Source organism: Coturnix japonica, chromosome 14, assembly GCF_054131305.1.
Source record: "Coturnix japonica strain WE chromosome 14, WE-NBRP24, whole genome shotgun sequence".
Classification (NCBI taxonomy): Eukaryota; Metazoa; Chordata; class Aves; order Galliformes; family Phasianidae; genus Coturnix; species Coturnix japonica.
In genome coordinates this window covers 2,393,167-2,409,468 of record NC_140676.1, presented here as the reverse complement: position 1 = coordinate 2,409,468, position 16,302 = coordinate 2,393,167, and the positions used below count along the sequence as shown (strand labels likewise).

Sequence of the window (16,302 nt, the reverse complement as noted above, 5' to 3'; positions counted from 1 at the left end):
ATCTTGGAGGTCACTTCCAAGCTTAGTGATTGATTCCGTGATTCTAAGACTGGATTTTTCAATGGTTCTGCAGTAAAAATCTATTTTTGGTGGCAAGATCTTTGCCAGCTTGTGAACTGTTGAAAAAACGATATCCAAAGGTAGGGTAGAAGTTGTGCTGCTTGGGGGTTTTGGAGCTGGAAGGAATGAGAGAGGCTGCCAAATCAAATGGCCTTGGGTTAGTTACAGCAGCTCGCCATAAATACTTGAGTAACAGAATTATGTGAACTTTATATTGATGGAGTCCTTAAGCTGGTTGTTCAGCTTAGCATGGTTTGAAACAGAGTTCTGCTTCCAGTTAGAAGACAGCATAAAATGTTAATGGACTTTGTCTGAGAAGGGAGCATGGATTGGACTTGATGGGATTTATGCTCGCAGTGTGCCTGGCGAGTGCTGGCAGCTCCTCTGAATTCCTCTCCGGGTAAGGCATGAGGTTACAGCAGCACCAATGGAGGCGGGTGGAAAACACAGCCCTGTTGGATGGAGCCAGTGTGGGGCTGCTCCTGAGCATCGCTGCAGGCTGGGGTTGGTGCTGAGGCTGTGGTTTCTGCATCCCTGTCCCAAGCAGGGGTTGGAGGGCAAATGGGGACAGGCACATACAATGTTTTAAATAAGGACATGGATGCAGGCTTGGGTTTTCTTGTCTGTTTTGGTTGTTTTGGTTTTTTTTTTTCCTTCTCTAATGCACTGTTTTGAAAATGCTGAGAACTTGGCGAGGGTCAGCAGTGTAAGTATTTCAGGCATCCAGCTGGTATTCCCTTCCCTCCTCATATGAGGAGCACAGCGAGCCTGGTGCATGGGAGCCCAGCCGGGCATTATTTGGGGTCTGATGGGTGCATGGCTGCCGGGTTGGCTCCTCGTCCCCATCTGCCTTGAGGGACAAGCAGCATGAAGCATTTAGGGACACAGTGGGCATGGTGGGGATGGGCTGATGGTTGGACTTGATGATTGTAGGGGTCTTTTCCAACAGTAATGACTGTGTGATTTCACCAGGGGGATGAAAGCAGCCATTCTCCAATCACCCCCTGGGCAGAGCCTGGTGCTGGTGCTGAGGACAACCTTCAGCATCATGGGGCTGAGTCCCAGCAGGACAGCTCATCTGGCTAAAGAGCTCCGTTGCCCAAGGTGACCTGGCAGCCTGGCATCTGCACAGTCTGAGTGCAGCCCTGCTGATGCTCTCTCCTCTCCTTTTATTTTTGCAACTTTGCCATGTCCTAAAAATACCCTCTGGCTCAAATGAGAGCATTTGGGTCTGTTGGGAGCTGGCAGGCAAGGTTGGAGGAGATGGCGGCTGGCTATTGCACTCATGGGCATGATGGATGGTTCCCAGGGAGGCACCTGCTCACTCTGGACCACAGCTTTCTCCTGTGTGGGTTTTTGGAGAGAAACTCCACGTGTTCTCTGCCCTCCACCCCCTCCTGTGTCCCTTTGCCCCCTCATCCCAAGCAGTTCCTCCCTGGGGAGCTCGGGACTGCCTGGGAACTGCATGAGCAGCTCTGAGCACTGCTGCAGCTGAAAACACTCAGCAGGCAGGAACAGGTCTTGATGTGGGTCCTCCATTAGGGAGATATTTTCATTCAGGAGGAGAAAAGAACACAAGAGAAGAGTAATGAAAAACACAGGGCTTTCTACAGCTTTCCTTTTAATTCCAGGATATAAATTACCATCAGAGCAGAGAGCAGGTTTTATGCTGCATGCCTTCAGAGTGCAGTCCAAATAAATACGTCTGCATCTCTCCAAAGCCTGTTCTCTGCAGAAGCCACAAAGCCCTGTGTGCCGTGGGCTCACGTTGTGGTGCTGTGACAGCAGCTCCTGCCGCCCCTTCCCTTATGGCAGGGTGCCGTGTCACCTCTGGGTCCAACCTGGAGTCTCCTTGGCAAGAGGAGGAGAGGCGAGGAGCCCAGGGGAGCTGAGGCCACGTGCAAGGAGAGCAGCCCGAGGTGGGATGGGCACAGCTACGTGGCGATGGCGTGATTGCGCCGGGGCAGCCGCAGCAGGAAAGTCTGCAGGGAGCCGCTGCGTGGGAAACCTGCCCGCTCCTTCTTGACCCTCCAGGCCTCCTCCTCCACCGAGTAGAGCTGCGTCAGCATCTTGTTGACAGTGTACACCGTGTCACCCTTGATGGTGGCAGTGAAGAGAGCTCCTTTGCTGTTCATGAACTGCCCGGGCAGAGCCGTCCACTGCCGTGACCTCAGGTTGAAGCAGTCGATGACACAACGCAAGAAGTCGTCTCCGGGGCCGTTGCGCATGACGTAGAGGTTGTCGCGGTGTGCCACCATGCAGTGCCCGTAGCTCTGGTGCCTCTTGAGCTCGGTGACGGGAACCCACGCGTCCTGCCGGCTCTCATACGCGTAGATGATGGTGGTGTCCAATGGCTTCCACAAGCAGACGAAGATCTGCCCCATGGCCTGGGCGCAGGGTGCGGCCGAGCTGGGCTGCGGCAGATCAGAGACAAATGTCCAAGTGTTGGAGGCCACGTCGTACCTCTCCACAGACTTGAGCGAGATCTTCTCGTACTCCCCGCCGATAGCATAAAGGCAGCCCTCATGGCCCACCAGCCGGACGTCGTAGCGCAGCTGGTGCGGGCTGGGGAACTCACTCCAGGCATCGTTGTCAGCATCGTAGCAGAAGCTGCTCTCCACCACCTGCTTGCTGGCCCCGTAGACACCACCCACAATGTAAATCTTGTTGTCCATGGTCGCCATGCCGGCTAGGAACGTGCTGGCGCTCAGCGGCAGGCAGGAGAGCGTCCTCCACGCGTTGCTCTCCTCATCCAGGTAGCAGATGGTCCTGGACAGGTCCTCCAGGAACTCGAAGGTGGGCGTGTGGGCTCCCACCGCCACGAAGGTGCTGGGCAGCAGGGCCTGCACGTAGCCCAGCAGGTCGGCGGGCAGGCAGCCCAGGTGCTCCTCCAGCTCGGCGTAGCTGTCGCGGATGTAGAGCGCGGCGCAATGGAAGAGGTCCAGGAGGCCGAACACGGCGGCGGCGTGGTACAGCAGGAGGCAGTTGTCGGAGTCAATGGAGTGGATGAGGTACTTGGCCAAGGGCTTCACCTGCAGGAAGGCTGCACACTCCACCGCCTGGAAGGTCTCCTCGCCGCCCAGCGCGGGTCGCTCACCTGCCAGCACACGCAGCATGGCCAGGAAGCCGGCAGCGCTCAGCCCACCCAGCCCGATCTCCTCCTGCGTGCTCTCCCTCATACCCGAGCGGAACAGGGCACGGAAATACTCGCTGCTCTCCACCAGCAATGCCTTCTCCACCGAGAAGCACTGCTCCTCCACGCGGATCCTCACCCTTCCTGAGCGCCCTACCCGAGCACCTTCATCCTCCGGGCTCATCCTGCCCAGCTCTGGGGCAGCCCCTTCTTGCCGTGCCCACCCTCGGGTGTCTGCCCTGCGCCCCAGCGGCCGCTCACTTGTAACCTAAATCCCTTCAGCTAAAGATAGCCCGGCTCGTGACCGGCCCTGCGGGCAGTGTGCCCCTTCCACAGGCTGTGTCCCAAAGCACAGCGAGGTTCCCTGGTGGCTGTGGGGCTGTCGGTACCTTGGGGCATCCTCCTTCACAAGGCCATGGGCATTGCAGGGTGGGCTGTACGTGGACACCTTCCCTGCTGGGAAGTGCGCAGGGCTGTGTTATTTTTTCTCTATTTTTTCCTTTAGTTTTATGGCTGTAGGGAGGGGACGGATGTCAGCAAATCTCTGTTCCTTCAGCTCAGCTGTGGGAAAGGGGCAGAATCCATCCATCCCTGCTATATGGTCAGTAACACGGTGCTGACGCAGTGCCAGTGCAGCAGTGGGGCACCGATGGTGGCAGCGCTGTGCTCCCTTAAGGGTCCCTGTGCAGGAGGAGGGTGAAGCTTTGCTGCACCCTGTGCTGGGAAGGAGAGCTTTCCCAGCTCTGTAATGGCTCAGGGAATAAGAAAGATTTCTTTAGCATTGCTTTGGAGCACTCTCCACCTGTATCCAAAGGGGGGGGGGGTGTAGGGCAGGGGCGTGTTGCCACCCCCCAAAACTCAGTCCCCAAATGTTCGTCCTTCCTTCCCACGGGGGGTTGATCCCGTCCCCCCTTGGGGCAGTTTGCCGGGACTTCCACAGTCACAGACTATTCTGGGAGGGTTTATAAATATCCTCCACACGCTCCCGGGCGCTGATACCGCCCGCACCCCGGATGGGGGCCGCGTCCAGCCCCATCTGGGTGCCCCATCCCAGCGGCTGCCATCTCCATAACAACGCTGCCTCCAGCTCCCACCCCCTCCCCGGCTGTGGATCCCGTCGTGCTCATGGCTCGGGGCGGTCGGCAGCGGTGAGTACTGCCCGTGCTCTGCTCTCCCCATGCGTTTTGGGTGGGAAAAGGGTGGTTTTGTTCTTGCTTGTTTATTTTTTCCCCACTAACCCTGCCGGCAGCAGACGTTATCCGTGCTGAAGCGCATCTTGCATTGAAAGAGCAGGGAAGGCACAGGGAGAGATAGAAGCGCGTTGTGCCGGCAGGAGATGCACTGAGCGCACCGTCCTCAGCCGAGCAGCACGGGGGGAGCCGGGGGGGTCCGTGCCCATTGGGGGTTCCCAACAAGGCACACCGGGATCATGGAGGCAATGCCAACCATTATCCCTCTGCAAATGTGCTGCAGGGGCAGTGCAGGCAAAGGGACGGCGGTGGGGTGGCCGGGGACGCGTGTCCAGTCCGGCCCCGCGCGGCTGCTGCCTTACAAGGAGTTTGGCTGCGACCCGAGCGGTGGGAGCAGCACTCGCCTCCTCCTGCCTCATTCATCGGGAGCGGCACCGCCGTGACCCCCTTGTGCCCAGCGTCATCCCGGCGGTAGGTGGGATGCTGCTTTCTCTCTTTCTGGGGTGGGGGTGGAAATGGGATCCCCCCCCCATCGTTGCTTTGCTGTCTCGCAGGACAGAGGATGGCTTCGATGTTTGGCAAACCGAGGGTCAGCACCGAGAAGCCACCGCAGAGCCCCATGGCGGAGTGCAACGTGGCCATCCTGGGGTGCCGGGGGGCTGGAAAGTCAGGTGGGAGCAGCGCGGACTTATGGGCTTATCGGGAACCGCGGCTGCCTGCACCGCTCCTGCTTCCAGCATTGGCCCCACTGCAGCATCCCTGCCCCGGTGCCGGGCAGCATCCCTGTGACAATGGAGTTCTGTGTGTTTAGGAGAGGAAAAAGTTTCCCTGCGATTGTTCCAGAGTCCCCTGGGTCATGTGCACGGCTGTGGCTGCGTCTGCTTGTTTTGCATGCGATTCCCATGGATGTATATTTATACTGATGGCTATTTGTGGACCTTTTGGGTAGCAGCGATGTTTCCGCCTGTGCAATTTGGGGCTGGGTTCTGTGTGAGTCCTGCAGGGAACAACACGGGTCCCCAGAAGTGGGTGCCCAAAGGTGGGTGCCCAAAGGCCATCTCTGTGCCCCACTGATGGGTGAAAGCCTCTAAAAATCATCGAGTCGTAGATGTTTGACCCAGAATGGCTTTGTTTTTAGTGCAAAGAAAACAACATAGCTCTCTAAAAGGCAATCTTGGGAAAGCCATAGGACAAGTGGACAGGATTTGGGGAAGAAAAGGTGTTTTTGGGCTGGGAAAAGGGGTAGAAGGCAGATGGGAGAGGGGTGAACGGCCCCACTGCTGCTTGTGGGTGAGGTGTGGGGTGATGGGGGGAAGCAGTGGCAGCACGCTGCTCCGTGGGGTGACCATGCCATCCTCCCGCAGCGCTCACAGTGAAGTTTCTCACCAAGAGGTTCATCAGCGAGTATGACCCCAACCTGGGTAAGGTGCTTCTCCCCCCGGTTATTGTACCCCAGCTTTCCCTGCACGTCCCCAATATGCTCCTCTTCCCATCTCCCACACTTCCCATCGGCATCTAAAGGGAGGGGGGGAACAACACAACGAGACCACAAAGCAAAGCAAGCAAACAAAACCCACCAAATAAACAACCGAACCCAAAAGACACGAGAAACATCAGAAGGGCTGAATTCGACCCAAAACAGTGGTGAGAACAGGCGTGTCCCACAGGAAGCAGCGACTCCTCGCATCGCCCTGCCAGATGTCACCCCCCATTAGGTGTGACCCCCCCATCCCTCTTTGGGATGCAGGGCAGAGATGGGGAGTGCTGCACTGTGGGTGTCCCTGGGGACCGTGTGGTGCCGTGGGGTGGCTCTGGGCAGTTTCTTTTCCGATCTGTTTAAGTAATTAATAACTATTTTCCTGGGCTCGTCTCCAGTCTGCAGTGAAGAGCTGTAAATGATTTATCGGGGACATTCGGGAGATATGGAGCCCGTCCAGGAAGCGGCTCCAGCCTCTAATCGCTTGTAGGAAAGAAGGAAAAATCCTCTCTTCAGTTTCACAGCAGCTCTGTCATCTTCCCATGGCAAAACCTCCCCAAAACGCACCATCCCAGCCAAGAGGAGGCATCCCCTGATGGAGGAGCCCTCCTGGTTCCTGAGTGATGGGTGGTCAGCCCCGTGCCGAGCCCTTGGCTGGCCATGTCTCACTGGGTCGTGGCACTGAGATAAGGGCTGAGCCAGGGGGTGCCGGCCATGCTGGAGCCCATGGTGGGGGTGGAGAGCAATCAGCCTCCACTTGCAAAAATGCAGCAGATTCTGGGGATGAATCTGAAGGAGATGAGCCCTGTCGGGTTAGGGAGGCTGTGGTTAGGGTGGTGGGCTCGATTTCTTGCCAAATGGTGTCAGGAGGTGGGGAGAACAAACACACAACTCTGCTTTCTGCATGCAGTGGGAGAAAGCAGCTCCCAGCCGGGCCTGTCCCCACTGCATCTGTCCCAGTCAGCGCTGCTGGAAGGAGCACAGTGTGTCCCCCAGTGGAGGATGCTCCTTACAGGAAGCTGAGCTATTTCCATAGCACCCCAACCGGGCTTTGCCTGGCAATGGGGACACACAGCCCATCCTCACAGCCACCCTTGCCTTTCAGAGGACACCTACACCTCAGAGGAGCTGGTGGACCAGCAGCCCGTGCTGCTGAAGGTGATGGACACGGCTGACCAGGTGAGGGCCGGGCAGCGCTGTGCCCCATTGGCACAGTACGGTGCTCACCTGCTCCTCTCACCCCCAGGACGGCCCCATCAACTGCGAGCGCTACCTGCACTGGGCCAACGCCTTCCTCGTTGTGTACAGCATTGACGACAGGAGGAGCTTCGAGGGCTGCAGCCGATACCTGGATGTCCTGGCCCGGCACGCGCGGGGCTGCCAGCGCCAGAGCCCTGTGCTGCTGCTGGGCAACAAGCTGGACATGGAGCAGTACAGGTACCCACCGCCCTTATTTTCCCACTGGGAAATGGGCCAAGTGCACCAAATGAGGTTGTGCCGTTGCCCTTCTGCTCTCCCCAGGCAGGTGACCAAAGCCGAAGGGACGTCCCTGGCCACCAAGTTTGGGTGCCTGTTCTACGAGGTGTCTGCGTGCCAGGACTTCGCGGCGGTGCAGCACGTCTTCCACCAGGCCGTGCGGGAGCTGCGGCGAGAGGCAGAGCGCGGCCCAGCCCTGCGGCCCCTCTTCATCGCCGAGGAGCAGCCCTGCCTGGCCATGGCCACCCGGCACGGCCTGGCCAGCTGCACCATCAACACTCTGTCTACTGTCAACATCAAGGAGATCCCCTCGGTGGCCCAGGCCAAGCTGGTCACAGTCAAGTCATCGCGGGCTCAGAGCAAGAGAAAAGCACCCACGCTCACCTTGCTAAAAGGCTTCAAGATATTTTGAGGTGCGTCCCTCCCCCGTTCTGAAGGGGATGGTAGCACCAGGAATGGGGACCTCATCCCGCTGACCCCTGCACAGCCTGCGTGATGGATCTGTGGGTGTCGGCTCCTCCTGGAACCAAGAAGCATTGCAGGAGGGCTGCGCTGTGCATCCATGTGTGAATGGGACCACGCACCAGCAGGCAGATGGGAGCCCAGGGAGCACGAACCACTCCTTCATCAAACACAGACACGGCTGTGTCCCACGGCTCCCCTCACCAAGCAATAACTAGGAAGGATTCATTGTTTTCCTCCAGATGAGGAAGATGTGGGTAACATCACAGCTGGCCGCAGGTGCCCTAAAACTGATCCCAGTGCGCTGAGTGAGTCACACCAACACAACTGGTTTTCTAACCACCTTTTTACAGGACAATGCTCCTTTCTGAAGGTTTTTGCAAGCAGAAATGCGTCACCGACCAGAATACGTTCTTAAAAGCTTTTCCTCAAAAAAAAACTCCGTTGTCTTTTCCAAATGTCTTAAGTTATTTCACAACCTCCACGTGTGCCCTGTGCGGGCTGTGAAGCGGATCCTACCGCAGAGCGCTGTGTGCCATGAGCGGGCTCTGCCCATGTCAGGGCCACGTGTGCTCGTGTTCCTTGGGGTGAACGTTCTGCTTCTCCCCACTGCTGCAGCCATCCGCAGAGTTAAGACATCCGTGTGCGTATTTGTACATTTATTCATACAGATAAGACTAGAGTGATACACAGAGATTCAATACGGGGTTTTGATCGAGCACTTTGGAGAATATTTTAATAAAGGTAACTTTTGAAAAGAACAGACGCTCCCCTGCTTTGGTGCCAGTGGTTTCCATATCTGGAGGTGAGGCACACACCCTGGATGACTGTGAGCCCCCTCCTCTCCTTCCACCCCAGCAGCTGAGCGAGGGGGGTAAAGATCATCCCAACAGGAGGCACAGCTTTGCCTCTGAGGCCAGAGCCACCTCTGCTGACACAGCTCTGCTGCTTTCTTTGCTTTCTTTTTTCTCGTCCAGGCTAAAATGCATTTTTCAACTTTTTGATCTTTGGTTGCTGTGAATTGAGACATTCTGATGGGCTCCTATCTGCCCTAAGGTGGTTTGACATCAGCTGCTACATGGCATCCTCTGCTGTCTCTTTGTACAGGCTGGTGACGGTCCCATCCTTCCACTGAACCAGCACCTCTCCTGATCTCTCATCCTGTGGCGGCGGCTCTGGCTTCTGCAGGCTTTCTGGGCTGAATTCTGGCACTCTTAGCAGGGCTTGCTTGCTTTCCACCTCCGAATTCTGGGCAGCTTGTGCTGCTTCTTTATACATCTGGATCTTCCTTTTCCTGCAGGGAAGGCATAAAAAGGAACTAAGGAGTGAAGCAGTGAGCCAGACCCACGTTTGGGGTGTGTGCCTACCCAAGGGGACTGCACACTCCATCTCCCTGCACGCTCGACACTGGGAACGCTTCAGCTGCTTACAGGAAGCCCTGCCAGCTGCACTGTGTCATGTAAGTGGTCTCAAGTGTTTGAGTACACGCAGCCACAGTGTTTACAGTTGAAGAACACACAGCACACCACATCACTTAAAGCAAGGCAGTAACACCCAGCAAGCCGCCATTAAAGTGAGAGGATGGCAGGGCAGACCTGCAGCATCTCCGTTGCTCTTATTTCAAGATGAAAGCTCTGACGCAGGTGTAAGTTTTCTCACCCTAGAAGGCAGTGAGTTATCCCTCAGCTGCAGGACTGCTGTGCAGGGGAATGTAGATGGCTGGGAAGTCCTGCTTGTGTCCCTGAGTGCTCCTGTACTTACAGGAGAGCACCTCACATACACACATTTAATGGCATTTTCCTCCTAACACATCTCTTGGGCTGGCCAATGCTTCAACAGATGCTTTACTAAGGAGAAGTGGCTTGTTCTGAGTGACACATGGGGAGAACAAGGAGCCGTGCAAGGTTTTACAATGAACTTCCCATCTCTTTGAGGTTCTTACTGCACCACCACACCTCAAATGACCCCCAGGTTTTCCTGACTTACCTGTTTCGTGAAATGTTAATGGCCAGAAGGACGAAACCCAAAATTGTGATCACAAAGGAAAGCGCCAGGATGGAGTAATTCCATGCTGATGCTGGGGGAGAACATAAACAGGCAGTGTTGGTGTGCGTGGAGCATTGTGGCCTGCAGAGCCCAGCCAAGTTTCCCCAAGAATCCCGACACCCTGGCTGCTCCATCTCAGCTGCAGGCTGAGGGCTGAGGTGTTCAGCACCCAGAGCAGAGCCCCCAGCTCTCATTTTTGGGGATAACCTCAGCCAACCCTCCCTCACTGGGCTGGAGGCTTGCAGAATTGGTTCCTACCTGTCACAGCTCCACAAACCATATCACAGCAAAGCCTCATGCCTTGGCATCAGGCACATCCCACTTCTTTTGAAGCTGAAGCTGAGGGTTTGTATTTCTGGGATAAACATTCCCCCTTAAATAAATCTCTCAGGCACCTCAATGAGGCAGGAGGGTTCACATCCAAGGACTGTACATTTCTATGTCAACTCTCAACCCAAAAACATCGATAGGACTTACAGTCTTCTCTGCGGAAGAACCACAGCAGCTCCTCCAGCTTTTCTGGCTCCATCCCCAGCACAAGGATAGCATTGGTGTGGTCATACACGTTTGTGCTGGTAAGGGCTGCTGGTAAGTAGCTGTACTGTGCTGTTGCGGAGGAAAAGAACAGAAAGCTGTGATGGTCTTTCACTGCAGGCAAAAAGTAGCTTTTCCCAATGCTCCCGGGGTTGTCCATGACATCTCTTCAAGCAAACACAATGAAGCTCTGATGCACAACCTCATTTCATATGCTCAGAAACTCGTGAGCATCTTTGGCCAGTGCATTTCAGCAGGTCCCAACTGGGGCACCCAGGGCTGGAAAGAGCCCAGGATGCTCACTGCCCTCCCCCATTCCCCAGCAGTGCGTGTGCTCATGGGCAGCACTGACCTGCTTTCTCCTTGCACACACTACTCTCTGCAGCACTTTGCCACTGAGCCTTGAGACCTCTCACATCATCGAGTGCGACTCCTTTCTTGCTTGCCACCAGGTAGCTCTGGCTGCTGCCCAGAGGAGAGAGCAGCGAATTGGAGCAGTCCCAGCCCATGAAGCCCACACTATCACAGGGACTTGTCTGCACTCTGTTCTCTTCCACCACAGAGAGACAGCTCTGCGTGCCGTGATTCCTCAAAGAATTTCCTTGCCAAAACCAGTCCTGGAAATCTGATGCTGAATTACAGTCCGACAGCAATAAATCCCCATCCGTTGGGCTGGCTTGTAAACACTGCTTGATTTTAGCATTCTGCAGCAGGAAAGCTTCCGTGTCTGCAAAGAAATCAGAATATAAGTGTGGACACCCACCCGCAATTCGAGTGCATCACCCTCGTGACAGTCAGGTGTCTTCCTTGGTGCAAATGAAGCTGCAATACTGCTGTGAGCAAAGGCCTAGGGTGCAACCTTGCCCATGGCCAAGCCTGGCTGCTCATGGCGTATCGTGATGAAAAGAGGCCATGCAACAATGCTGGAAGCACTTGCACACATGCCTCCAGCTCCTGTGAGCCTGCCCTGCACACAATGTCAGCTGTATCCCCTGCTGAGCCTGCAGTGGGTGAGTCCATAACAAGGCACAGCCCTAGCAAATGCAACCTACTTCACCCACACTGCTGTCCTCTAAGCCAAGGCTCTACCTTGCAGCAGGAAAAATGAGATTATCCAGAGTAATTTCATATTTGTCTGCGCAGCTGGGATGGATCACGACGTTGCCAATGTTTCTTCAGTGTGCAGATGCCTGGGAAAGAGAGAAAAGCAAGAGATGAGGGTTCTGACACCAAGAGCCTTGGAAGTTACATGAGTTATTGTGCACAGGGAGTGCAGACAGTGGGCCATCGTGTTTCTCTTCTGGTGTCTACAGAAGATGAGACAAAAGGACATGTAGAAATGATGATCTTTTAAACAAATCTGTGCTCATAAGGTTATGGAGATGAGGGAGCAGAAGGTTCAGCTTCAAGAGGAATAATAACCTGCTTGCCAGGTATCTCCCATTCATCTGGAAACAGAAAGCTATTCCTTGACCTTTAGTCGCTCATTTGTCAGTGGCATTAGTCCAGGTTTTATAGCTGCTTGTCCAATTCAGTTCTTCATCCTCCCTTAGAAGGCCCTTAATCTGAGCAAAAGCCTTTCAGTCTCCCTGGCCCCATCCCCCCCAGCCTGACTTTGTCACCTCCCAGTCCACGAGGCAGCCAGAACTGTGTGAGCTTGGGCAGTTTTGTCCCATAGAAGCACAGCTTGAGTTCAGCCAGCACTATCACAGAGACAGCCTGGAGACTACTGACTGCCAAGGGAAGGAATGGAGTCGGAGGCAAGGAAAATTGTCCATTGTTAAGTTCTCTTGAGACCAGAAATGTTGAAACTATTCAGCCCACTGCTCGGCTGCAAGGCAGCAAAGATGCTGTCAATGCTCACTGGCTTTATCTGAATCATCATCCACTCATAGGTGAATGACACACTGGCCCCATGGGTGATTAATTATTATATGAAGGCTGGACTTTAGTGGCTGTCTGATACTCACAACTTTTAATTGCATTTGTAGCATAGCCAGGAGCTGTCTGAAGCTGTCCCCTGGAAGTCACTCAGAAGCACGTTCTACAGCACCAGTCATGTCAGCAACGCTCCTGCTGACTCTTTGGGCAAGCATTTGTCCTGTCGGTTATAGACCTAATGATCGCTCCTATTTCCTCCCCCCGGTCTCAATGTCTTCACAATTCAAAGTCCGCAGTTTATAGCCAATCATGCATGCAGGCTTGCTCCTTGCTGCCAGAAAATCTCCTGTTGGCGATGCTTTTAGGACAGGACTCTGAAATGTATCATGTGGTCTGCTTTGATCTTACATTTCAGAATATACAAAGAAAACTGCTTGCAGCAGTTAGGATCACCAATAGCTTCATGGTCCAGGTAAGCTGTAGCTGTTCACATAGCTCACTCCCCTGAAAGGAGGAAATGGTGCCAACGAAACCAGCCTATAAGTCTGCTACACCCTTATAAGAAATGCCACCTGAATGTGTTAAATCTTGCTGTGCAAGGCTTCTGTCTAATCATTTGCTTGAGCAGGAATATTTGACATACTTGTTGCTGATTTTCTCGTTAGGTGTTCCCCAACTCACTTTGGATCTCCTCCAAAGTCATCTCCACCTTCCCCTGAGGAGCTGTTTTGCACTGCTCTCTATGTCCCAGTTTGGATGATGCTGTGTGTGGTTGCTGAACAAGGAGTCACTCACCAACGCCATCCCAAATCCTCTTGCTCAAAACTAGGATTTCTGGAATCTGGTGGCATTTTATGAAAGAAAATGGATCTTGTTGCACATATGCTGCAGAACCACCACGTGCTTTCTATGTTGGTCCTTATCAGACCTAACACTTTGGTTGCTTATCAAGCCAGGTATGGCTTTCACCATACAAATGACAAGTCCTCAGAGGCTCACTGTAGTGATCTAAGATGGAAACAAAAAACATCTGGAAAGACCATCCCGTTCATCTCCCTGCTCAATACTCACTGGTCACATCTCAGACTCTGGAGAACAGTCTCCTCTTGTCATCCAGACCCTTTCTCTGCTGGTTGTCTTAACTGATCATGTTAAGCTGTGTCGGTTATTCCAAATATATTACCTAAGCGGGCTGCCCTGTCTTTGGGATTCATGCAGGATATACAGTGTCACACCACGAAGAAATAAATGGATGAGTTTGTATATACAAAGGTACACTGAGAGCTGGGTTCACATAAAGAACACAAGAAAAATGTTTAGTATTTAAAACATCGAGACAAGAAGGCAGACTGTACTATTTTTCAAGCTTTGAAAAGTCAAAAGGTAAAGAGCAAATCTGAGTTACAGTAGATATTTCCCTTTTAGTGCTTTCAGGGCTGTTTATATGCAGGAGTTATCCCAGCAAACCTCTCCCTTGCCATTCAGTCTCTTCTTAAATGAGACACGAAGCCTTATCTTAAAATGGTGAATCTTAGCTTTCTAAGCAGAATAAATAAACGAACTTTCAAGGAACAAGAGCTGTAAATGAACCCACAGGCGAGAGCACCAGGAATGGCAATTAACCCCAGTGAACTCACCATGTCTTCAAGCCCCACCGTGTGAAGACGTCCCCCTGAGCACCCGTCAGCTCCTTCCTACGGCGACCAGGTCCTGTCCTCTCGGAGTGCTACAGGCTGTGATTCATTCTGCTTCTGAGTCACCTGTGAAGGGAGTCCAACAGATGAGGTTCGCCCCAGCCCCTGAAAAAACACACCTCTTTAGTGGGGCCATGCACAGCACGGGGTGAATGACCTTTCCCCAAAGAATGAGCCGTCAGGAACTTCCAGTTTATTTGCTCAGGCTATTGGCATAATCAGTATTAAAAGAGCACGCAGAGTCAATGACGCTGCAATCAGTTACCCTGGGGTTAAAACAAGTGATACTGCTCGTCCTGCCTGGCTCAGCTCTGATTGCTTAGAGGAAATGTGTCCTGATAAATCAGATATTATGCTTTTTTTTTTTCCCTCCTTTTTTTCTTTTAACCAAATGGTCATTCTGAGGCTCTCAGAGCATCTTCAATACCAACTGGTTTTGCAGACAAAGAGATTGTGCCACCCTTGTTTTACAGGTACTGGCGAGTGAGTTAGCAAAGTCAGCGGGCTGCTAAGAGGCTTTGCAGCCTGGCAAGGCTGATGTGTAGCATTTCCATGCCAGTCACATCTGGGAAGGAGGATTCCTTTTCAACACAGCCTCACTGCACTGAGTGACCTATGGATGGAGCTGCATACGGCACACCAAGCTTTGTGCACACAGCCAGCACTGCTTAGCTAAAGCTTAATGGGCGATGGGCACAGTCTTCATATGCTCATCCTGTCCTGGGTGTTTTCCAGCCTGGAACAAAGCATCTTTGGCACTGCAGCCCTGTTCCAGAGTGATTAATCTTTTGAATCCCACTCCACATCCGACTGAAAGTTTCCTCTGGCTGCCCCTGTGAAACTTCATCCCTCAGACATGCATCCTCCCCAGGGGGAGATGTTCTGCTGTTCAGTGTCAGCCTGGCAGAGCTCGGGTCAGAGCTCTCACTCAGAACCGTGTTCTCTGGGAAACGAGATCTCCCCACCGCAGGGGGAGACAGGTCAGGGCAGGATGTCACACCATGCTGTAAATCATCCTCCTGTTCCTTCCCCATTTCAAGGTGGACTGTTTAAAAAATGCCATCACACTTAGCAGAGTTGTTTCCACAGCATCCCTGTGAGCCTTTCTGTATGCCAGGCACACAGTGACAGGCCAGCAAGTGGTCCCACAAGTGACACAACCAAACTCCCTTGCACACTGCCTTTGAAAAATGTGCAAGGATAGAGGTGCCCGGAAGCTCCTCTTGCACAGGAGGATGCCCTGCTGTACCGCTTCCAAACCTAACAGCCACAGTGGGGTGGGGTGGGACAGTGAAACCTATCAGCGTACCAGGAAAGCTGCTTCTGTTTCAACCCTTGTCCCCCACAAAAAGAGGCAGAATGCAGGCTCATAGCCAAGGTGCCTTTAGGACTTAGCACACTGCACATGGAAATAAAACCAGTTCCCCTATAGTTACAGCAGGCTCTTGTTCCCAGTAATCCTCTGGGGAGGCACTCAGAAGCAATCTCTTCAGCAGTGAGTGTTTTATTTCATGCTTCCCTTGACAACACTGGCACTCTAATGGGAGATATCTATTTACTTCTTGGAGACTCTTTCAGTGTCTTTGGCAAGGAAGCAAAGTGTAGATAGGACGTTGATTTGTGTTCTGCTTCCTCATTGGATTTGTCTTCACTCCTCTTAAGAAGAGCTCCTCTGACCTTGATGTTTTAATTTTGCTTATCTTTTTTGAACCCTTCTGTGTCTTTGACCTGAAGTGCCTGGTTACAGAATAACTCAGTGTTCAGGGCTATTATTGTTTTTTTTTCCATGTAAAAAAAGCAGAGTTCAGAGCAGTGAGAAGGCAAGATTTGCAAGCTGTTCTTTGTGAAGTTTTTTTCACAAAACAACCAGGTTGTTGCTTTCATTCTGCTATCAAAATTCAGTTCAAATTCATGTACACCAAGGCATAAAGTGGACCATTTGAATTACACAGTTGTGTTAGAGCTGAGGACGGATTACTTGGGAGTAAATATACTGCAATGAATTTAAGTCCACTACATAAACGTATTTCAAATGAAACATTAATTATTTCACGAGTACATCTGGCAAAATCTCAGCGTGGACTTGCAGTGTGTCCAGGAGCTTTAACTACTGTGAATATTGTGAGTAATTCTCCAGGCTTTAAGGCTCTTGATGGGCAGATGCTGAAGCTCCAGACACACACCAGATGTACCACTGACACTGTCAGTGCCAACTGTGCTGGGATCCAACAGCAAGAAACTCACACTGGGTTTGAACTGCCAGCTTCTTGGGCCATTTAAATGTGTGCAGTAAGTTCCTGGCCGTCCTGGAGGCCACAAAGAGGTGGTGATAAATACAGGGATGACCCA

At 53.0% G+C, this 16,302-nt stretch overlaps 3 protein-coding genes across 7 annotated transcripts; 1 reads left to right on the top strand and 2 right to left on the bottom strand.

Moving 5' to 3' along the window:
- Positions 1 to 1,652: 1,652 nt before the first annotated feature.
- Positions 1,653 to 4,061, bottom strand: KBTBD13 (kelch repeat and BTB domain containing 13). The gene has a single exon (XM_015873338.3). The coding sequence runs from the start codon at positions 3,375 to 3,377 to the stop codon at positions 1,995 to 1,997; it is 1,383 nt and encodes a 460-aa protein (XP_015728824.2). The 5' UTR covers positions 3,378 to 4,061; the 3' UTR covers positions 1,653 to 1,994.
- On the top strand, positions 4,054 to 8,559 carry RASL12 (RAS like family 12). Of its 4 annotated transcripts, none has more exons than XM_032446899.2 (7): positions 4,054 to 4,341; positions 4,667 to 4,854; positions 4,938 to 5,054; positions 5,748 to 5,804; positions 6,966 to 7,039; positions 7,107 to 7,297; positions 7,382 to 8,559. In XM_032446899.2, exons 3-7 carry the CDS (start codon positions 4,946 to 4,948, stop codon positions 7,746 to 7,748), a joined length of 798 nt encoding a protein of 265 aa, XP_032302790.1. In that variant the 5' UTR covers positions 4,054 to 4,341; positions 4,667 to 4,854; positions 4,938 to 4,945; the 3' UTR covers positions 7,749 to 8,559. The 4 variants fall into 4 exon arrangements, with proteins under 4 accessions (XP_032302790.1, XP_032302792.1, XP_032302791.1 ...); XM_032446900.2 differs by having other exon boundaries at positions 4,328 to 4,341; positions 4,667 to 4,858; XM_032446901.2 differs by lacking the exon at positions 4,667 to 4,854 and having other exon boundaries at positions 4,188 to 4,341.
- On the bottom strand, positions 8,507 to 14,012 carry SLC51B (SLC51 subunit beta). 2 transcript variants are annotated; one of them, XM_032446897.2, is made up of 6 exons: positions 13,897 to 14,012; positions 11,468 to 11,568; positions 10,731 to 11,105; positions 10,322 to 10,450; positions 9,785 to 9,875; positions 8,507 to 9,092 (listed from the first exon to the last, which is right to left on the bottom strand). In XM_032446897.2, exons 2-6 carry the CDS (start codon positions 11,505 to 11,507, stop codon positions 8,873 to 8,875), a joined length of 855 nt encoding a protein of 284 aa, XP_032302788.1. In that variant the 5' UTR covers positions 11,508 to 11,568; positions 13,897 to 14,012; the 3' UTR covers positions 8,507 to 8,872. The 2 variants fall into 2 exon arrangements, with proteins under 2 accessions (XP_032302788.1, XP_015728830.1); XM_015873344.3 differs by lacking the exon at positions 13,897 to 14,012 and adding an exon at positions 12,349 to 12,481.
- Between the last annotated feature and the right edge of the window lie 2,290 nt (positions 14,013 to 16,302).